Consider the following 24,015-nt stretch of genomic DNA (forward strand, 5'->3'; position numbering starts at 1 on the left):
AGCGGCGAGGTGCTAACTCTGTTTGTAAATGAATCTATAGATTATGATTAGCCTTTAGCAGTGAGGTGCTAACTCTGTTTGTAAATGAATCTATAGATTATGATTAGCCTTTAGCAGCGAGGTGCTAACTCTGTTTGTAAATGAATCTATAGATGACGATTAGCCTTTAGCGGCGAGGTGCTAACTCTGTTTGTGTGACTGTTGTTGAAGGAATGAGAAAGAGAAGGACCTTGTTTTACTGCAGATCTGAACAGTGCAGCTGATTATGTTTGAGTGTAACAGGTTTCAAACTGATTTTAGTTCAGGGGCCAAATACGAAGCAATTTCATCTCCAGTGGGCCACAGATTTTATGTTGGAGAACAAGAACTTTCAACATAATTGTTCCCTAGTTTACACTTACACGTATACATAAAATACTAAATACAGTATGTAAGAAACCGACCAATTTCTATTTCATTAAGAAAAATATTATGTAGTATTTAAGGAAATTTAAAGGATTTTGTCAGAATTTTGAAATGTTTTGAACAGTTTAACATTAAAAATGAATTAATTCAAAAGATATAAAGAACAGGAAAACTGTGAGCACCTGTAAATATTGTTGTGTTTCATTTACACAATGATTCATGTATTACTTCCTCCTGCGGGTCGGACTGGATGCTCCTAAGGGCCAGATTTGGCCCCTAAGCCTTAAGTTTGACACATGAACCAATAGGAACAGAAATCACTTTACACTAATGGTTTCTACTGTGATCTATAATCAGTGATCAGTAATCAATAACTCATTGTGTGTATGTGTTTGTAGCCTGTTGAAGAATGCTCGTGTCCCACCTCCACCACAGCAGGTAAACAACGTCTGAATGGTTCCTGTCTTTCTTTAGGTTCTAACTCCACCTTCTCTCCTCCAGACAATCCTAAAGACCTGCAGATCTGGAGCAGCTCGTGTACTAAGTGCCCCCCTCCTGCCCCCCCTCCAAAGATCAGCGACCTGATGAACGACAAAGACCTGCTGGATCTACTGAGGCTCAAACTGGATCCCAACCACTGCACCGTTAAGAACTGGAAGAACTTTGCGAGTCGGTGGGGAATGAGCTACGATGAACTGACCCTGCTGGAGCACCGAACCCAGGGGTCTCTGTCCCACAGCCCCACCCACGAGTTCCTGCTGCGCTACAACCAGAGGAGCGTCAGCGAGCTCACTGAACTGTGTCGTCTCTACCAGAGAGTAGATGTTCTACGACTGCTGCAGAGATGGATGGAGAAGGACTGGCCCTCACGCTGGAAACACACACATTAACATCCTACTAGTCAACACATATACTGTACCTGTGGTGGTGCTTTAGGGGTGCTGGTCAGATGTGGACACAGGGTTTATTTGGTCAAAGGGTTCTGGAGGCAGACCGGTCTGGGATTCAGTGTGTGTGTGTGTGTGTGTGTGTGTGTGTGTGTGTGTGTGTAGCTGTTCAGTGCTCTCAGGGTTTTATAGCTGCTGATTGCGCTAAGCATAACAATGACGAAGCCTCTGAGAAGAGACCTTAAAAAATGCTATCAGTGTGCTGTGGTATCTGGCCTGCTTAGGGCAGTGTGACCACAACTGATTCTGTAATCACATATCAATCCCTCCTTTTCTTTTAAAAAACACTTTTATTTTTAACACAAATATCAATGAATTACAGAATCACCAGAGAGACACCGAACACCAGGGTTGGGCTCAATTATAATTGTAATTGTAATTGTAATTGCATAATTGATAAATTATTGGAATTGTAATAAAAAACATTTTTTTTTCTTAATTGTATTAAAATTGTAATTGAGTTCAGATAATTGACTTTGTAATTGTAAGTGCCACGAAAAATAATAAAAATTTGTCAATTATAATCTAAAGCAAAATTGTTGAACCATGTCACAGTTTTATGTACAATTCTACACATATGTAATTAATAATAATCAAAACTAGTTTCATATCAAGTTTTCTCACATTTGACCATTTAAAAATGAATCTAGGGGTACACTGACACAAACAAGGCTCAGACGCCCACACCATAAATATTAATACATATAGTTTCATAAATTAGGAATAGATAGGAAACAAATTAGATGATAGATATTCGTTTTTAGTGTATTTTACAGCTGATTTAGGACCCGTTAGCATTAGAGATGCTAACAGAAGGCTAACACAAGAGGAAAGTTACCTTTTATTGGGTAATTTATTTCAGGTTCAGTAATTGTGATTAATTGTAACTGCACTTTAGTAATTGAGAACGTAATTGTAACTAAAAAATGTAATTGAGCCCAACCCTGGTGAACACACACTTACTGACAGTATCTGCATTCTGTTCCATTTCTATATTTCTACGACCTTTTACGGTCAATCACTGTTTTTATGACATACGTGTTCATCCGAAACCGCCACTACATACCTGTTAGCCGTTAGCCGTTAGCCATTAGCCGTTAGCTGTCAGCTGTTAGCCATTCGCTGTTAGCTGTTAGCTGTCAGCTGTTAGCTGTTAGCTGTTAGCTGTTAGCTGTTAGCTGTCAGCTGTCAGCTGTTAGCCATTAGCTGTTAGCTGTTAGCCATTAGCTGTTAGCTGTTAGCAGTTAGCCTCATAAAGCATTCAAATGAAGTTATTTGCAATAAATTAGTGACTTGGAACCATTAAAACCTCTCAGATGGTTTCTCACACAAAAAAGTTGTGCATTAAATTCTGTTTATTTCCACTTAGTTACAAAATGAGATTCTTTAAAATGTGTGTTATTACTCATTAATTCCATCATTCTGATCTATAGATATTTTTAAATAGTTTTCTAAGAAAAGGGGAGACGAGGATTCAGAAATAAGAGAACAGGGACTAAAGCTAAACAGTATGAGAACCACTGCTCTAATGCTAAATCAAATATACTGTGTATGAAGCTGTTTATTGATCCTGGTTCAATCCTCAACATTTGTCGTATTTACCCAGAAAGCACACAAACGTTGACCTGATGCAGATAGATCATCACACCATGTTGCAGGAAAAGCGTTTTCTCAAATTACCACCACACGACGTCTAAATGATTAGATCTGTTGCTCATACCATGTGACAGACCCTCCAATCAGGAGCCAACTTCATAAAACAATAATGATTTTATAACTGAAATCATCTTCATCCCAAGTTCTCAAACTTCTTTTAGCTCTAATCCCCCTTTCTCTTATTTCTGAATACAAGTCTTCCTTTGTCCGACGACTACATTTTGTTTAGAAAACTATTTAAAAATATCTATAGATCATAGTGATGAACGAACGATATTATTATTTTGTAAATAAGTGAAATAAACAGTATTTAATGCAGTGGTTCACAACCTTTTTTTGGATTGTGACCCCATTATTATATCTAGAATTTCTCACAACCCCAAATACATTTTGTTTGAGCTCATATTTATTGCATTTTAGTTTAACTAGTGAAACTATAGAAATACAGTTGTTTAAGATTGTGTTGTTTTAATAAAAAAAAAATTATAATAATTTTGAAATTAAAAATTTTAGTTTACAAATCCTAATTCTACACACGGATTAAAACACACACAGTAGTAGATACACATTTCAAAAAATGGTCATGCTTTTCAGTCTAAAAAAAGAGAAAACGTAGAACATGAGAAATGTGTTCATAGTAAATATTGTGTTTTCAAACAATAATGTTTTTCTGATGCAATAATTTAAAAAAATTTTATGTTACTAGTGAAAAACTAATAAATGATTATCAGACACAGAGCCAAGCTACAATGGCTACAATGTAGAGGATTAAAAATATTAACATGTGGTGAAATAACTCAAAGTTAGGGTCCAAAATAAAGAGTAACATTTATACTATAAATTAAAACAGATCAGATTATTTATTATATTCCCACATGTAGTTATGAACCAATGAAAATAGTAAAATACTAAGTATATGTTCATATTTCCAGAGCGTGTGAGTCTAGAACCAACACACATCTGTGACTAATCATTAGTGATGTGAACAGTCTATGTTCATAGCTCTAAGCTGATCACATTACAGGGAGCTGAGACATATGATAAGTAGTTTACTGAAGACCCAAACATGTTCCAGACCCAAACACACACTGACTTAGTGACTATTTAGAGGAGCTGACATGTCCACCAGATAGGATGTATAGCAGATCTATTTCTATATTCTGAGAGAGTGGGTGGAGCTTATTACTATATTTACCTTTCTATGTGATGGAGTTACAGATATATTGGAAGATGAACATGGAAGATAAATAAGGACACACCCCCTCACTACATTATCCATATCTATAAAGTATTGATCAGATCAAACTAAACATTTACAGTGTGAATAATGAATAATCACGTAATAATTGTCAAAAATGTTTTCGACCAAAGACCATGGGACATTTGTTGAAATGTTATTATTATTATTAGTCGTAGTAGTAGTATTATAATTATTGTTCCTGTAGTGGTTTTTATGTATTAATTATTGTAGTGTGACCTTATACCAGTGGGTCTGTCATCATTGTCAAGAGAAAATTTCCACAAATGCAAATATGAATAAACCTGTATCAGCGTGTTCCTACTGTCCCACATTAATACATTACATCCCTTCTTTGAGTGTCTTGTTTCCCCGAGAACAACATTCATGTCAATCATGAAGTCGTGAATAAAGTTATACATTTATTTATATAGTTTTAAAAAAAGGATAAAGAAATGCCTGCTGTAGTGTGAAGCCTTCAGTGACCAGGCTACAGAGCACAAAACTGGCATTAAATATAATAATAATAATAATAATAATAATAATAACTAGAACTGCAAGCAGTTATGAAAGGAGGCCAAGCCTTCCCGCACAACTCTGCCCCCAGGATTCACGGAGCCCGTGGAAGTACGTCATGAAGGATGACGGGCTCGTGGCGAGCGTCAGGACACAGACCAACGTGCCATTTGCTGTGAACAGGTGGATATGAAGTTTTGGAAGATGTGATTTTAAGTGTGAAAGTTACAGGCCAAAATGCATTTGCACCCATTATTGCACCACCTAGTGGTTCACTTTTTGCTATGGGTGATTTGTGTGCTCTTCTATAGTTACTCTGTAAATTTCACAGCCCTCAACATATTACTTCAGCTGAAATAAAGGTTTGTTTATTTATATGTTATGTAGTAATAAGCCACGCCCCCTTTGACCAATCGCGATTAACTTCGAGATACGGTCCCAGGAGCGACCCAAGGTCATACCCACCAAATTTGGTAAAACTCGGTAGTGCCATTGAGGAGATATACAATTTTCATAATTACAGTGCCCCCTAGAGGCTTAATTTATTAAAATGTGGCTCATACCCCCACAGTCTCATGCCAACCAAGGATCTAAGAATTGGTGTTGTTAGCATTTATTTTGACCGAGATATGCACCAGTTATATATTTTTATAGCGAGCTAGAAAAATTTACTCAGTAATTATTCGTGCATATTTTGAGCCAACAAAATTATTTTATCAACTATAGATCAGGTCCAACTGAAGACTCTACGTGCTAAGTTTCACGCTGATTGGACAAAACCCCAAGGAGGAGTTCGAAAAAGTAGGTTTGTGATATGCAGTGACTTACAAAGAGCAATGTGCTGTGGGAGTGGGCGTGGCCTATGTCAGAAGATCAGAATCAGAATCAGAATCAGAATCAGCTTTATTCGCCAAGTGTATGTTGTACACACGAGGAATTTGACTCGGTCAACTGTGTTCTCTCCAATAGTGAAAAACACAACAACTACGAGAGAGCGCAGTACCGAGGCGACCATCCGCGGCGCCATCTTACATGTGACTCAATGTAGGAAACATGTGGATATGAATTTATGAAGATGTGAAATAAATTGTAAAAGTTAGAGGCCAAAATGTTTTTGAAATTATAGCGCCACCTAGTGGCGTAAATTGTTGGTATGGGTGGTCTGTGTGGTCTTCTATATCTACCCTGTAAAATTAACTGCCCTCAACATAAAAATTCAGCAGAAATAAATGTTTGTTTATTTATGTGTTATGATGTAATAAGCCACGCCCACTTTGACCAATCGCAAATAACTTTGAGATATCGCCTCAGGAGGGACCCAACATCATACCCACCAAATTTGGTAAAAATTGGTCTTGCCATTTAAGAGATATAAATATTTGTTATTTGTAGCGCCCCCTAGTGGTCTACATCATTCAAATTTGGCGCATACCCTCACAGTCACATGCCAACTAAGGATCTCAGATTTGGTGTTGTTAGCATTTATTTTGACCAAGATATGCGCCAGTTTGCGTTTTTATAGCTAGCTAGAAAACTTTACTCGTTAATAATTTGCGCGTAATTTACCCGAACAAACTCATTTCGTTAACTTTAGATCACGTCCAACTGAAGACTCGACCTGCCAAGTTTCATGATGTTTATGAAGATTTATTTTTTTTTACCAAAGTTTTTTTGTGGAATATCTGATGCAGCCCAGCCTCACCCAGACTCTGCCTACTGTGGCCCCCAGACTCTGCCTACTGTGGCCCCCAGGTAATTTGAGTTTGAGACCCCTGCTCTACATGATTATCACTGACATGAGGCATGTGTCCATGGATGAATAATAATGGCTTGGATTTATATAGCGCTTACTTTGAGGAGACTCTTAAGCGCGTTACAGAAACCATTATTCATTCACACCAGTTAGGTGGTGGTAAGCTACAATGTAGCCACACACTGACAGAGGCATGGCTGCCATTTCGCACCTACGGCCCCTCTGACCACCTTCACAATTCATACTCACTCATACAAGGAAATGTGGGTAAAGTGCCTTGCCCAAGATCGGGATTTGAGCCCCCAACCCTTCGGTTACTGGACGACCCACTCTACCACTGAGCCATGGTCGCCCCAAGTGGAGATGAATGACGCATTTTACATTTTACATCTAACAAAACACATGGAGATAAAATATGAAGACTTTAAAGAAAGTGAAGATTGCATTTAACACAAACAGCAAACTGTCTCTCACTGATATATGGACACGTGTGGCTAATGAAGTCCACCTTAGGATGACCTGTCACTCCATTCACAATGGGAGGCTGAAAATAAAAATGTGTTGTTTTTTTAATCCGATTAATCGATGAATTTATTGACCAATTATTCGATTATGAAAATAACTAGAACTGCAAGCAGTTATGAAAGGAGGCCAAGCCTTCCCGCACGACTCTGCCCTCAGGTTTCACGGAGCCCGTGGAAGTACGTCATGAAGGACGGCGGGCTCGTGGCGAGCGTCAGGACACAGGCCAACGTGCCATTTGCTGTAAACAGGTGGATATGAAGTTTTGGAAGATGTGATTTAAAGTGTGAAAGTTACAGGCCAAAATGTGTTTGCACCTATTATAGCGCCACCTAGTGGTGCCCTCAACATATTACTTTAGCTGAAATAAAGGTTTGTTTATTTATATGTTATGTAGTAATAAGCCACGCCCCCTTTGACCAATCGCGTTTAACTTCGAGATACGGTCCCAGGAGCGACCCAAGGTCATACCCACCAAATTTGGTAAAAACCGGTTGTGCCATCTAGGAGATACACATTTTTCATAATTACAGTGCCCCCTAGAGGCTTAATTTATTAAAATTTGGCTCATACCCCCACAGTCTCATGGCAACCAAGTATCTCAGATTTGGTGGTGTTAGCTATTATTTTGACCAAGATATGCAACAATTCGCATTTTTATAGCGAGCTAGAAAATTTTACTCGTTCATATTTTGCACATATTTTGCCCAAACAAAAATTTTTGCTGAACTTTAGATCAGGTCCAAATGAAGACTCTATGTGCCAAGTTTCACGCTGATTGGACAAAACCCCAATGATGAATTTGAAAAAGTAAGTTTGTGATATGTAGTGACTTACAAAGAGCAATGTAGTGTGGGAGTGGGCGTGGCCTATGTCAGAAGATTCGACTCTATGTAGGGAACATGTGGATATGAATTTTATGAAGATGTGAATTAAATTGTGAAAGTTAAAGGCCAAAATATTTTTGCAATTATAGCACCACCTAGTGACGAATTTTTTGGTATGGGTGTTCTGTGTGGTCTTCTATATCTACCCTGTAAAATTCACAGCCCTCAACATAAAAATTCAGCTGAAATCAATGTTTATTCATTTCAATCTCAATCAATCAATCAATCTTTATTTGTATAGCGCCAAATCATAACCAATGGTATCTCAAGGCACTTTACAGTAGAGCAGTCTTAAGGACGGACTCTTCATTTTATGGATACACACATATGCATATATACGTATATACACATACATATGTATCCCACACCCAACATGAATTCATCATGGCGGCAAGGAAAACCTTCTGTTAAGCAGCAGGAACCTTGTGTGGATCCCATTCCTATGATGAACAGCCATCCACGTTATGCTGTGTTGGGTGTGTGCAGAGGAAAGGGTGGAGACAGAGTTGTTGAGACTCTGTAACTCCACACTGAGGATCCCACGGACCTGCAAGACAAAAGCCAGAAGGAGAACAGGAGCAAACACACAAGGGAAGAAGCAGACATAGAGGGAGTGTTTGAAAGAGGAATGGGACCCTCTCCGGTCCCTCTCTAACCTAAATGACCTCTCTCTTAACGCCCTCTCCAACCTCTCTCCAACCGAGCATGCCAGACCCCCCCCCCCCGGCAGTCTATGCCTATTGCATCTTAACTATGAGCTATGAGCTGGTTCCTAACTAAAAGCTTTACCAAAGAGGAATGTTTTGAGCCTAACCTTAAAGGTAGAGAGGGTGTCTGCCCCCTGAACCGTGGTTGGTAGATGGTTCCAGAGAAGTGGGGCCTGATAACTGAAAGCTCTTCCTCCTATACTACTTTTAGAGATGAATGGAACAACGAGTAGTCCAGCATTTTGAGAGCGTAGTGTTCTGGGGGGATTGTATGGCACTACAAGCTCCTTGAGATAGACTGGTGCCTGTCCATTTAGGGCTTTATAAGTGAGAAGAAGAATCTTGAATTCTATTCTATATTTTATGGGAAGCCAATGCAGAGAGGCTAATACAGGAGTAATGTGATCTCTTCTCCTAGTTTTAGTCAGTACACGTGCTGCAGCATTTTGAACCAGCTGAAGTGTCTTAAGCGACTTGCTCGGGCAGCCTGCTAAAAGAGAATTACAATAATCCAGTCTAGAGGTAACAAAAGCATGGACTAGTTTTTTGGCGTCGCCCTGAGACAGGATAGATCTGATTTTAGCAATGTTACGGAGATGAAAGAAGGCAGTTCTTGAAGTTTGTTTTATGTGAGAGTTGAAGGATAAGTCCTGATCAAATAGAACCCCAAGGTTTCTAACAGTTGTGCTTTGTGTCAGAGTAATGCCATCTAGGGCAGTTAGGCTAGCATAGGTTTCTCTAAGGTGTCGTGGGCCCAGTACAATGACCTCAGTCTTGTCTGAGTTGAGAAGAAGAAAATTTTGGTCCATCCAGGCCCTAATGTCCTTTAGACAGGCCTCAAGTTTAGATAGCTGATTTGTCTCACCTGGCTTCATTGATACATACAGTTGGGTATCATCAGCATAGCAGTGGAAGTTAACAGAGTATTTTCTCATAACATTACCAAGGGGGATCATATAGATACAGAAGAGGATTGGACCTAGCACAGAGCCCTGAGGAACCCCGTAGCTTACTTTAGTGTACACAGAAGACTTATTATTCACGTGTACAAACTGGTACCTATCAGATAGGTAGGACTTAAACCAGTTTAGGGCAGTCCCTGTGATTCCAAGTAATTTCTCTAATCTCTCTAGTAGAATATAGTGATCTATAGTGTCAAAAGCTGAACTAAGATCTAATAATCATTTATATGTTATGATGTAATAAGCCACGCCTACTTTGACCAATCACAAAAACACTTTGAGATATCGCCTCAGGATTGACCCAAGGTCATACCCTCCAAATTTGGTAAAAATTGGTTTTGCCATTTAAGAGATATAAATATTCGTTATTTGTAGCGCCCCCTAGTGGCCTATATTATTCAAATTTGGCGCATACCCTCACAGTCACATGCCAACTAAGGATCTCAGATTTGGTGTTGTTAGCATTTATTTTGACCGAGATATGCGCCAGTTCGCGTTTTTATAGCTTGCTAGAAAACTAATAATTTGCGTATATTTTACCCGAACAAAATTATTTTATCAACTTTAGATCAGGTCCAACTGAAGACTCTACGTGCCAAGTTTCACGCTGATTGGACAAAACCCCAAGGAGGAGTTTGAAAAAGTAGGTTTTCCAGTTTTTGCAATTTTGCTCCGAGAAAAGTTTAGGCGGAAATGGGCGTGGCCTAGCTCAGGTGATTCAGTGCTATTCAAGGAATCTGTGGATATGAAGGTTTTAAATTTGCAACAAATGTTGTAGGAGTTATTGGCCATTGTTATAGCGCCACCTGCTGGCGAACATGTGTGAATTTTTGCGTCCAAGGTACGTAGGGTGGTCTGGACCCAACCCCCAAAGGGCACCGCCCTACCTTGCACAGTTTAAGCTGTAGCACTACTTTAACCGCGGGAAACATAATAAATATAAAAAAATCCTTTCGATTACAATAGGGTTCCTAGCACCGCTGGTCCTAGGAAACGAAATGCGTATGCTTACATACACGGTTCCCTGGCCCCCAAATAATAATGATGATGATGATGATGATGATGATGATGATGATGATAATAATAATAATAATAATAATAATAATAATAATAAGCAGCAGCAGGCAGCTCTGGTATTACACACACTTTATATTGATCTTAAATCCTTTTGAACCTAATTTCAAACCTCTAATTTTGAAATCCTTTCACTGTCCAACAAATACCTCTACAGACATTCATCCACTGTGTGGCGCTGTCAGGTCAGTTTAGACCAACATCTCTGAAGCTATGGTCCCATTGAGGTGTTGTGTGACTGCTTAGAAAAAGTAAACTGATGGATGAGTGAAAACTTCCTTCAACTAAACCATGACAAGATGGAGGTGATTGTCTTTGGTAACAAGGAAAAGAGGACTGCTGTCAGCAAGTATCTGAGTCTGGATCTTTAGAAGATAAAGACCAAGTCAAAAACCTTGGTGTTCTGATTGACTCAGATCTGACATTCAGCATCAGATCAAATCTATCACAAAAACATCTTCTACCACCTAAAGAACATCTCCAGAGTGAAAGGTTTAATGACTCAGAAAGATCAGGAGAAACTGGTCCATGCTTTTATCTCCAGCAGACTGGACTATTGTAATGGTCTTCATCAAACATCTACAGCTGGTTCAGAACGCTGCAGCTCAGGTCTGAACCAGAACAAAGAGGTCAGAACACATTACACTGGCTCCCAGTCAGCCTCAGAGGAGACTGTAAAGTTCTGCTGCTGGTTATAAATGTGTGAATGGGTTTGGTCCAGAATACATCAGTGAGATGTTAGTCAGGTATGAACCCAGCAGGTCTCTGAGATCTATGGACACAGGTCAGATAGTGGAGCCCAGAGTTCACAGTAAACATGGTGATGCTGTGTTTAGTTGTTATGCTGCAAAGAAGTGGAACAAACTGCAGCAGAGCTGAAGTCAGCATCACATGTGAACATTTTTAAATCAAAGTTAAAGGAACTTTTTTTCTCTACTGTGTATGAATGATAGAGATTTATGGTCATGTTGATGATGTAATAAGTTTGTTGATGATTTTACTGATGATTTTACTGATTTAAATGTTCTTATTGATTTTAAAAAATTGAATGTTTTATCATGTAAAGCACATTGAGTTGCCTTGTGTATGAAATGCGCTATACAAATACATTTGCCTTGCCTTTGTGAGCCGCTTGTTAGATCCATCACACTAAGGATGAAGGTAACATCAGTCAGAACTCAAACTTACACATCTATTATGCTGCTGTGGAACACATCAGGCCTAAACCAGCAAAACATTTACTACATGGACAAATAGCACCTTTATAGAGTCCGCACACAGCCAAGGGCCTGAAGGAGGAGATGTTTTACCTTAAATCCATATGCAGAGTTAGCAGGGGCATTGCCCCCTAGTGGTCAAAAGTTTTCATTACAGTTTTCCTAATTCTTAATATAATTTACATAATATACGAATGTTTTTAGTGCCAAAAAACACAGTGTCTAGGAAATAAAAAACGATAATATAAAATTTAAAGGTTTCCAAAATAAAATCAAGTAAAAAAGTTTTAAAGGACTGCAGCAGCCAATGAGATTTATTCCTCCTGCTTCCCGTAGCAGCTCAGAGCTTTGTTTACAACATGGCGGACACCGCGGGTGCTTCGCAGACTCACTAGTCTGTTGTTTGTAGTGATGCAACAAGAAAACAAGCGACTGGAACAGTTTAATGCAATAATCTACGTAATTGGACTTTTAAATGCTTTTCATCCTTATGCATCTCTTTATTTTACACTATTTGTGTCTAACTTCAATCAATCAATCAATCAATCTTTATTTGTATAGCGCCAAATCATAACCAATGGTATCTCAAGGCACTTTACAGTAGAGCAGTCTTAAGGACGGACTCTTCATTTTATGGATACACACATATGCATATATACGTATATACACATACATATGTATCCCACACCCAACATGAATTCATCATGGCGGCAAGGAAAACCTTCTGTTAAGCAGCAGGAACCTTGTGTGGATCCCATTCCTATGATGAACAGCCATCCACGTTATGCTGTGTTGGGTGTGTGCAGAGAAAAGGGTGGAGACAGAGCCGCTGAGTCTCTGTAACTCCACACTGAGGATCCCACGGACCTGCAAGACAAAAGCCAGAAGGAGTACAGGAGCAAACACACAAGGGAAGAAGCAGACATAGAGGGAGTGTTAGAGAGAGGAATGGGACCCTCTCCGGTCCCTCTCTAACCTAAATGACCTCTCTCTTAACGCCCTCTCCAACCTCTCTCCAACCGAGCATGCCAGACCCCCCCCCCCGGCAGTCTATGCCTATTGCATCTTAATTATGAGCTATGAGCTGGTTCCTAACTAAAAGCTTTACCAAAGAGGAATGTTTTGAGCCTAACCTTAAAGGTAGAGAGGGTGTCTGCCCCCCGAACCGTGGTTGGTAGATGGTTCCAGAGAAGTGGGGCCTGATAACTGAAAGCTCTTCCTCCTTTACTACTTCTAGAGACAAATGGAACAACGAGTAGTCCAGCATTTTGAGAGCGTAGTGTTCTGGGGGGATTGTATGGCACTACAAGCTCCTTGAGATAGACTGGTGCCTGTCCATTTAGGGCTTTATAAGTGAGAAGAAGAATCTTGAATTCTATTCTATATTTTATGGGAAGCCAATGCAGAGTGGCTAATACAGGAGTAATGTGATCTCTTCTCCTAGTTTTAGTCAGTACACGTGCTGCAGCATTTTGAACCAGCTGAAGTGTCTTAAGCGACTTGCTCGGGCAGCCTGCTAAAAGAGAATTACAATAATCCAGTCTAGAGATAACAAAAGCATGGACTAGTTTTTCAGCGTCGCCCTGAGACAGGATAGATCTGATTTTAGCAATGTTACGGAGATGAAAGAAGGCAGTTCTTGAAGTTTGTTTTATGTGAGAGTTGAAGGATAAATCCTGATCAAATAGAACCCCAAGGTTTCTAACAGTTGTGCTTTGTGCCAGAGTAATGCCATCTAGGGCAGTTAGGCTAGCATAGGTTTCTCTAAGGTGTCGCGGGCCCAGTACAATGACCTCAGTCTTGTCTGAGTTGAGAAGAAGAAAATTTTGGTCCATCCAGGCCCTAATGTCCTTTAGACAGGCCTCAAGTTTAGATAGCTGATTTGTCTCACCTGGCTTCATTGATACATACAGTTGGGTATCATCAGCATAGCAGTGGAAGTTAACAGAGTATTTTCTCATAACATTACCAAGGGGGATCATATAGATACAGAAGAGGATTGGACCTAGCACAGAGCCCTGAGGAACCCCGTAGCTTACTTAGTGATTTACAACTGACACGTCTGTCCCTCCATGCTAAAGTGTATCTCCCATATTAAAGCACATGTATCTATTGTTCATATATCATGTAGAACATCATATATAATAACACTGCTTAATTTGAGCTACTTTACTCTCTCCTTCTTTAAGTTACAAGAGGTGCTGAAAATGTCAAGCTGTATTTTGGTTTTCAGCAGGTCATGTATGTGGTACTGCAGCAAAAATGAAGCAGAAAGATTTTATCATGAATTTACAACATTAAACGATGTGTCGACGCAATTTTTTTGTCATCAACATTATCAATTATGTTACCAATCGTTTTTGCATTATTGTTTATGTTACACACATTGTGGTTGTCGTGAATCCTTGGGACATTCTATATATTTAATTGTATTTTAATTTTAATTTTCCCACCTGGAAAGAATCTCAAACTCCGCCTATGCATGAAACTGGTTTAAAAGTGAGTCTACATGTTCCATTTTAAAATGAAAAATTACACATTTTCAATTAATCATTGTCATATTTTATTTGGACAGAGAATTATATTAAGATTACTGGACGTTGACTGATTTACTGAGAAAAATGTCACACATACATTCATTTACACGGATGGCTCACCCTTTTAAATGACAAAAGGTTTTTCTCACAAACTTCTCAATCACAGGCAATACTGAGACATTCTAATTGAACAAAAACAAGCTCATAAATAACTGGAATATACACAAAGGTTAGAACATTATTAGTTCTCACACAGCAACTACACAGAAAGCTAACGTACTGATTTAGTTACATGTTTTTACAACAGCTCAAAAAGAAGTTTGGCTTTGGTCACAAAACCATATCAGACGACAAAAAGCCACAGAGATCAGAAAAAACATCTAAAAAGAACAGATAGAATTATGGTTTGGGCTTTTTTGGAGCTGGTGGATGGTCCAAGCTGATCTTCTAAAGCCTTTCATGCTCCCATCAGTTTGGTTCCTCCTCCCTACATCTGCCCACAAGTGACTGCTTGTGACTGTGTGAGGCATACTCAATAATCAGTGGGCTACTCTATTGATCTACCCACTCTGCAGAGCAGGAGTCGTCTACACCCCACTTTACAAAGTAAAGTGTTGTTGTCCTAAAGACCCAACATATTTGAGAGGCTCTGAGAAAATGTCGTGTTCTCTGATGTAGATATTTCCGGAGCTACCAGCCCCAGTGTGGACTCTGGCTTCTCTACTTTGAAAGTGTCTCCTCGTACCAGAGCCGAGTCTGCGTTGAGCTTCAGGTCGATGTTGGCCTGGTTGTCAGTTGGCGAGGCGTTGGCTGAGGGAATCTTATCTTTGGCCTTCCTCAGCCTGTCAAAGATGTTGACTTTCTCTCCATCATTTAGCGCTGAGTTGATGACTGGTAAACGTATTCCTTTGCTGACATGGAAATCCTTTTCCTCTTTCTCGTCTTTTGAAAGCTCAAAACTATCTGCCAGGCCACCTAAACCATCGATGCCATTTTTGGGTAGTTTATGGAAGATAAATGCAGGGATTTCAAACTCATCGTTGGACGTTTCAGCATCACCGTCACCACCTGAACCATTTTCTTGCTCTGCACTGATATCAGCCTCTGGGCCTTTGATTTTTGAAGATAGATTCCCAAAGTTTAACTTGGGGAATTTAAAAAGTGAGTTTTTAGGCTTGTCAATGCTGCCTTCTACATCGACTTTGGCTCCATTCACACCATTTCCTGTAAGATTCAAATCTGCAGCGGGGACACTAAGGTCAGCGTCTGCTGAAGGGGTGTTGATGTTGATCCCAGGTCCCTCTACTTTGGGGTGCGAGCTCTGCACATTGATACCTGGATTTGAGAGGTCAAGATTTGGAATATTCATGTGAGGTAATTTAAAATCCCCCACGTCAATATCGGGTCTATTCAGCTTGGTGTCAGATTTCATTGTGACATTAGGAACTTCTACCTCAGCTTTAGGCAAGTTAGCTTCTACACCAGGTGCCCAGAGTTTTCCATCAATGTTTGGAGCTGACATGTTCAGGTTAGGGTTTTTCAAGGATAAATCGGGTATCTGGAGGTCTGCGTTTGATACATCTAAACTGGGTGGTTTGAGGTCTGGTAAACCGGTGCCAGCGTTCAAATCCAGACCTAAGGGATTAAGATTCACATCAGGTGTTTTTAGATTAAGGTCACCTGCTCTCCAATCTGCATCTGGCATCTTTGCATCTAGAGAAAGATCTGGATTCTTTAGTTCAGAGTCAACATCAAGTTTAAGTCCTTTTGACTTTTGCAGTTTGAATTTTGGAAGCTTCAGTTTCCCCCCTGAAGTATCAACATTAGGGCCTTTAAGATCTAATCCATCTAAACTGCCATCAGTGTTGACTGTGGGCAAGGAGAGATCTACAGGTTTGAGGTCAACACTCGGCGCATCTACGTCAACATTAGGTAAATCAAGACTGGCTTTCGGTGCTTTTACGTCAGCATCCAAATCAGGGCCTTTGAGTTTTAACCCTTTTATTTTTGGTAAATTGAATTTGGGAGCTTCGATCCCACCATCCACTTTGGTTGAAAGATCAACATCAGGTGCGTTCAAATCAACATCTGGTACCTTCACATCAGCATTGAGGTTTGCTTTTGGAGCTTTGATCGAAACATCTTTATGTGGCTTGAACCATTTCATTATTCCTGAGGGAGCTTCAATCTCTGGAGTGTTGGCTTTTAGGTTGGGAATGTCCACCTCAGCTTTGGGCAAGTCTAGACTGGCATCTGGCACATCCAGTTTCAGGTCTGGGGCTGAAAGATCAGCATCTATGTCTGCACCGTTAACCTTTGGACCTGAGAGTGACCACTTTGGCTTTTTTAAAGTGGGCCATTTTCCTTTGAGAGAAGGAGCCTTAATGTTTGCATCTGGTGCGTTGATGTCAACATCAGCTTTGGGTAAATCCAGATCAATCGCAGGTGCATCAAGTGATGCTTTTGGTGAGAAATTGAGATCTGTGTTTACATCAGCACCAATGTCCACATCAGGAGTTTTTATTTTTGGTTTATTAAGCCGTAGAGTGTGCTTTTTTAATCTTGGGATCTTTAATTTGCCAGACGGACCTTCAAGATCAGCGTCTGGTAAATTGAGATCAACATCTGGGGCATTAATGTCAGCATTTAATTTTGGAACTGTAACATCAACATCTGGTGTAGCTAAATCAGCATCGAGGTCAGCTCTTGGGATTTGTAATTTGTGTTTCTTCCACTTTTGATGAGGCCATGCAATTTTTCCTGATGGAGGTTCTGCACTGATATTTGGAGTTTGCACATCAAGGTCTGGAAAATCAAGATTAGCTTTAGGGAGGTCCAGTCCAGCACTGGGACCATTAACCTTTGGAGCAGACAGATCTAAATCTGGCGTACTTAAGTCAGCATTTACATCCAGGTCTGTTTTAGGATGTGAGATTTTCGGCTTCTTCCATTTCAAATGAGGCCAATTGATGCCATTTGAAGCATCAATGTTTGGGGATTTAACTTCCAGATCAGGACTCGTAAGGTCTGCTTTGGGCAGATTCAAGTCAACATCCGGTGCACTGAGGTCACCCTTCAAGGCTGAAGCTGAGAGATTAACATCTGGAGCATCTACATCTAAGTCAGCTTTGGGGATATGAAGTTTGGGCTTCCCCCACTTTGTATGAGGCCAATGCAGTTTACCACTCGGTTTATCGATCTCAAGGTTTGGGGTTTCAACGTCCAGATCGGGGGCCTCAATGTTTGCTTTGGGGAGGTTGATGTCAGCATCTGGTAAACCTAAACCTCCCTTTACCTCTGGACCTTTGACCTTTGGAGCTTTCAGATTTAGATGAGGCCATTTGATATTACCAGAGGGGGCATTAACATCTGGACCTTCTAAATCTAGGTTAGGAGCACGTAGATCCACTTTTGGCCCATTTAAGTCCATATCTGGACTTTTGAGCTCGTACTGTGGAGCTGACAGCTGGAGGTCAGGTGTTTCTACATTTCCACTGACAGAAGGGAGGTCTATGTCACCAGACGCATCCAATTTAGCTTTTGGTGCTCGAATATTAGGTAAATTGAAATGGGGCATGGCAAACTTGGGAGCCTTGTAGTTCCCTCCTTTGACCTGTGGTTTTCCGATGTTGACGGTGGGACTGGAAGTGTTGAGCTCAGGAGTGGAGAGAGAAACATCAGGAACATCTGCTGTGATAGCAGGTCCTGTCAGTCCAGCTCTAGGAGCGTTCACACCGATGTTGGGAATGCTGCCATTGACAGATGGGCCATTTATGTTACCACCCAGTATTTTTCCATCAATATCTAAGGAGCCCAGACCCTCACTGACGCTCAGGTCCTTCTTGGTCAGGACCTTCATGTTGTCTTCATAAGGCTCCAGAGCCTTCAGGATGGTCAGCACTTGGTCTTTGTTCAGATTGTCCAGGTTTATAGTGGCTGCCACGAGCTCGTCTCCTGTGAAGGAAACAAACAGTCACACCTACAGACCGCCATCACAGAACACACCCCTAAAGGAGTGGGGGAACCCTTACCAGCTTGGAGGCCACTTTTTGCTGCCACGGTGTCATTGTTGATGCCTGTAATGACGACTCCGTCCTCAGAGTCACCCAGCTCCAGGCTGTCGGAGAAACTTCCACTTTTGCTGTCCCTGCTCTATTTGGACACAGTTAAATAAATGAGACTCATTCACTCGTTACATTCACTCGTTTCATGCTCCAGCAGGATTCCTACTTACCATTGTTCTCTCAGTGTCTTTACATCCATATATTGAGTCGAGTTCTTGCACTTCACTCACTTCATAACAAAGTGCTCCAAAGCGTGAACCCTCCAAACAGCAGAACTATCTGTACAGAACATCCACCATGTTGGCTGTTAGACTCTAAAACTCATGTGTCTCATCATTTAAGCAACAATTAATAAAACCTCTTTCAAACTAATCTGTAACAGTGATAAGAGTCAGTGACTGATACTCATTTCTCAATGTTTTCCAACTTTGCTTGAAAGGGAACAAATTGCAGAGTAAATACCTGCAGATCAAACTTGTTTGGCTCAAATCCCCCCTTTTTCATTTAATCCTGAATAAAAGTTCCCTCTTTGTCTGACTACAACATTTTGCTCAGAATTCTATGAGAAAAAAAGAAACCTATAGAGCATAATGATGGAATAAATGAGTGATAACACATTTACAAAAATAAAATCTCATTTCTTAACAAGGTCTGATGGTGCGTTCACTGACACCTAGTGACTGGGAATTTACAAGCTATGCTAATGTTAGCGATATTAAATAGATTATTTTTTTAAACATGATTTAAAAAATTGATTTGGAAATTTTTTTGGATCTATATGATAATCGTGTGGGGAAATATTGTGATATATTGCTGAATCAATTTTTTTCTGACACCCTAACTATTTTAGAGTTGTTCATATAGTTTTTATCATTTACAGTTTTCTCCCCAACACACCTTGTATTTTCAGTATTATGATGATCACTTTTACCTGAAATAAACATTATATAAAACCCCATATTTTTATGATTTCATCTGTTCATTTTCCACTCTCTCAAGTGCCCCTGTAGTGGCATTGAGAGTTTATTCAACTTGTATAAATGATGAATTACTTGAACAGAGTTGTACATATTAGTCTAATAATAGTGATATATTCTGATATAATGCTTTTTATAAACAAATCAATACAGCTTTTTTTACATTTCTCGATGTTTGCAGTTCCTCTGTTAACCAAACAAACCATAATAATAACACTGGGAAGTAGAATCAATAAATAATCACAGTATAATTTATAAATCTAAAGGATTTCACTGTTGGAATAATTTTCTCTGCTAGTGCTGCACGCCTCAGCCTGATTGGCTGGACCTGTCAATCAAAGTGACTTATTTATCATCAATAATAAAATGAAATCCTTTGTCATGGAAGGGCAGGAAGTCAAGTTTTCCTGAGTCAGGATCAAGTCTGAGTTAAAGTCACGAGTCGTTTGTTTTAAAGTCTAAGTCGAGTCTTAAGTCTTTCATAATTTAGAGCTTCAACAGAGTGGATCATGTTTACAATGCCATCATCATCATCATCATCATCATCATCATCATCATCATCATCATCATCATCATCATCCTGTGCTGACTGTGATTCACTGACAGTATCACAGGACGACGCCCACTCACGCATCACCTTATGCTGAAAAAATCTTAAGCCTTTGCAAGGAATGTGTCCATCTTAACCAGTTGGTTTGGATGTCTGAGACACACACACACACACACACACACCCTCGCTTCAACCCCACCCAAACATCTCCATGTGCAAACCTCACCATAAATCACAGACATTGATTCAAACTGACGAGTTTTGAGATCTTTGTCACGTTTAAAATGTCATTGGTCTTTCTTTATAATAAAATCAGCCACAATGTTTGATTATTATTATTATTATTATTACTGCTCCTCAGAAAGATGTGTGCACCGTGTGATCAGATGTCATTATTAATAAGAGCCAATAAATCCAGGTACGATCAATAATGGTATCCTCAGAATAATAGGAATAAAAACTGTTCTCCATGCAGTATCATTGCTCAGTAAAGGACAGGATATGAAGCGTGAATCTATCGATACTGAGTGTGAAACCTGGCAGTGATTTGGTACCCCGCCTTCATCTGGGTTGGGTTGTCGCTTCAGGCCCAGTTCTGACTTTATCATCATCATCATCATACATTCTTCATCACACTGTCACTGTCAGCTGACTCACACATTACTCACTCATTCTACTTCACTAATACACAAGTACACAATACTCATTAATAGATCAGTAAATATCAGGTCAAATAAAAGGTGTAATAAAGCAAAGCAAAACCAATAAAAAAGGACAAGAAAGCTTCATGTGATCAAAGAACAAACCACAATAAACCACATTAATATGCATTTGATTATCAGTGAACATGACTTAAGCAGTTAGTCAATAATAATAATAATTATTATAAAACTAAATATAATGTCACTCTCACAGATTAACACATGCTTTCTATTAAAAACAAAGTTTCAAACATCTCAGAAACACATGATGAAAACACACAGAAAGGAATGTGATCTTAAACATGAGGTACCTGTGGTTTGCTGAGGTCCAGGATGAGTCCTCCTCAGTCCTCAGATGATCAGAGCTGCTCTGCCAGGATCCGCAGGAGGACTGGACCAGTTAAAGGCTACAAAGCTATGCTGGAGAACAGGTTAGACAGGCAGCATCACTCACACACACACACACACACTCACACACACGCACACACACATGCACACACACATGCACACGCACGGAAACCTGGTTAGAAGGTTCAGCAGAAACAGGACCAACAGGTGCGCACACACACACACACACACACACACACACACTTTATCATAACACAAACTTTTATATAGAGATCCTCCACAACTTCAATCACTGCCTATATACAGTAGTACAGTATATATACAGATCAATGACTGGCACACTTTTAACACAAAAAAAAGATTTTAAACAACAAGTTGGGATGAACTACGGCTGGGCCCGCTGAACGTCTCTGCACCAAATAGCATGTGCCATGTTTCTGAGAATTCAGTCAAATGACTCCATCTAGTAAAAAATGTCTCAGAGAGGCTCTAGACATCCGCTCATAGAATATCCATGTCAGATTACACCCCGATTCAAAAAGCATTAACAGAGGAGTGGTCAGGTAAAAAATGGAGCCCCCGGGGGCCCCCTGGCACCCCCGTAGCACATACGGAGTAATGATTTGGTACCACCAACTACTGCATTATTTGACTAAATGAGAAAATGACTTTAATGTAAATTTCTGAAAAAAGGGGGGTGAGAGGAATAACTGTAATCTACTTTGAATTAACTTTGAAACGATATATCACACGACTATGTTCCCATAAATTTGAAAATGAACAGAAATGGGGGGTGGGCCCCTCTAGCCCCATTTTGAAAAAAAGGCTCAAAGTGTCTCATCATAGTAATTCATAGAGCATTCATACCAATCTAAAGAGAACTAACGCAGGAAGAGTCATTTGAAAGAGAATATTTCTTTAGGGATTTTTTAATAATACATTTATTTGATAATGAATTCCATTTATAGCTCTGTATGTTACTGAGCACTTTATTACTAATAAATAAAACAACCACTAAGTGCCTGGTTGAGTAATGATGTGTTTCTGTACTGAGGGAAAGTTTTTGGTATAAATAAAATAGGAGTTTAAGTTGTTTTAATATTCCATAAGAAGACCATCAATGAATATAATCATCTGTTTTTAACTTCAAACCATAAAAGATTTTGATGCATTTTAATGTCATGTGACCTGTGCCCACATGACAGAGACAATCACATCACTGTGACAGCACACAGCTTAGCTATGATGGTGGTGTCTGTGGACAGAGTGACTGGTTTTATCCACAGCCTGAGACATGTCAGTGCATCCATGACCAATAGTGGCCACGGTTACATGACGTTTTTTAATTACTCATTCCAAATGAAATTATTCAGAATGAAAGTGTTCTGCTTTGTGTTTACATGGAAATAATCATTTCTAATTGAGGTAAACAAGGCCAATGTGTGTGTGTAAGAGGCCACCATCATAAACCCAGGCGCCGCCCCGGGCCCACAAGACCAGCTCGGCCGGCAGCAACCAATGGGAGCCAAGGCCATCCTCCCACGGCCGAGCCGGACCCCGTCTGCCCTAGGACCCCCACCCACCCACCCACCCTCAGTCCGACTGTTAGCTGACATACACAGTGTTCCTCTGTGTCTCTTATTATGTAAATCCTTTCCAGTGGAACACCTGGTGAGTCACGAACCAAACCCATCCTAACAATTAATGGCATTTGATGCTGTGAACAATGTGTTACTGAGGTTTAATCAAAACAAAGATGAACAAGTGTCTGTGAACATAATTACATTACCTTCTACACAAGATTGTCCAGATACAAGTTATTATTTTCATTATTATTAATATTACATGTTGAGAAGGATGTTCTTACTGTAAAACGGGTCACCAACAGGTAGCCCACATGGACCATGTGAGGGGTCCTCATGGTCACTAATGGATTATATTATATCTGATTTACTTTCCATCATTCAACCCCACACAGATTAAATTAACCATCTTTAAATGTTTATTTTCACTGAAACATTGTGACAAATGTTTTTAAGTGTTGCAGATCTAGTGTATGGTCAGTTATATTATGTATCATATACCTGTATATAGTGTAGCAGACTAGTAAAAAAAATCATTCACTTTGGTATGAAAGCATGAAATTTGGCACAGATACTTTCTAAGGGCCACCATTTTAGAAAAAGGCCTTCGCCACTCAAAAATTCAATATGGCGGCCATTTTTCAAGCTGGCTGTCAATGCTATTCAATGGTTATTATATAGCCAAACAATGCTCAGATCAGGCCAAATGGAAAGGTTTGGTCCTCCCGAGCCTGCACCAGGGGTAACCTCAGAGGAGTATGAACAAAAGGGAGGGACTTTGATACTTACCCCTGGTGCAGGAAAACATCAATCTTCCGTGGCTTCCTGCAGGTGTAATTTGGCTTCTAGCCGAAAACAAACCACATATTCGGACTCGGGGGAATAAAATGCGTCCGCTGGTGCCACATTTTTTACAAAATGAGCAATTTTTTTGCAATACGATTGAGGGGCAGATTGAATAAAGGTTTAGGGATATTAAAACGTGTGCAAACGTCACTCTACACGCTAATAAGCCGTACAAACCATAGGGAATCAGGAGTTTACTGCTGGTGCGCGTCACATTGCGTCCTCAATCCATTTAGTGCGTTTCCCTCTAATGAATATGTAAAGTAGGCGGAGCTCACAAGGGTAGCAAAAAGATAGGAGAAGGACATGCAAATAAATTAATGCAGTGCTCGCAATCCAATTCATCAAATCTGGAATTGTTTGCAGTGATTGTTTTAGCTCCAGAAAATAGTACGACATACAAGCAGAGATCAGCTGTAGTAAATGTTGAAAAAAAGGCTCCAGTCATTTTTTCTCGTATAAGAAAATCATTTAAATAAAACAATAGTTAATATTAACAGCCACTGAATGAGAAAATAAAGTGAGT

At 39.9% G+C, this 24,015-nt stretch overlaps 2 protein-coding genes across 2 annotated transcripts; one reads left to right on the forward strand and one right to left on the reverse strand.

Annotated features, from left to right (window-relative positions):
• The first annotated feature begins 624 nt into the window (after positions 1-624).
• On the forward strand, positions 625-1,992 carry LOC114476353 (ectodysplasin-A receptor-associated adapter protein-like). Its single transcript, XM_028467784.1, has 3 exons — positions 625-645; positions 804-843; positions 907-1,992. Exons 1-3 carry the CDS (start codon positions 625-627, stop codon positions 1,293-1,295), a joined length of 450 nt encoding a protein of 149 aa, XP_028323585.1. The 3' UTR covers positions 1,296-1,992.
• A 12,437-nt stretch (positions 1,993-14,429) lies between these two features.
• LOC114477132 (neuroblast differentiation-associated protein AHNAK-like) lies at positions 14,430-21,128 on the reverse strand. Its single transcript, XM_028469251.1, has 4 exons — positions 21,024-21,128; positions 18,655-18,763; positions 18,452-18,572; positions 14,430-18,374 (listed from the first exon to the last, which is right to left on the reverse strand). The coding sequence occupies exons 2-4, from the start codon at positions 18,655-18,657 to the stop codon at positions 15,043-15,045; spliced, it is 3,456 nt and encodes a 1,151-aa protein (XP_028325052.1). The 5' UTR covers positions 18,658-18,763; positions 21,024-21,128; the 3' UTR covers positions 14,430-15,042.
• Positions 21,129-24,015: the final 2,887 nt, after the last annotated feature.

Source organism: Gouania willdenowi, chromosome 15 (genome assembly GCF_900634775.1).
Source record: "Gouania willdenowi chromosome 15, fGouWil2.1, whole genome shotgun sequence".
Lineage (NCBI taxonomy): Eukaryota > Metazoa > Chordata > Actinopteri > Blenniiformes > Gobiesocidae > Gouania > Gouania willdenowi.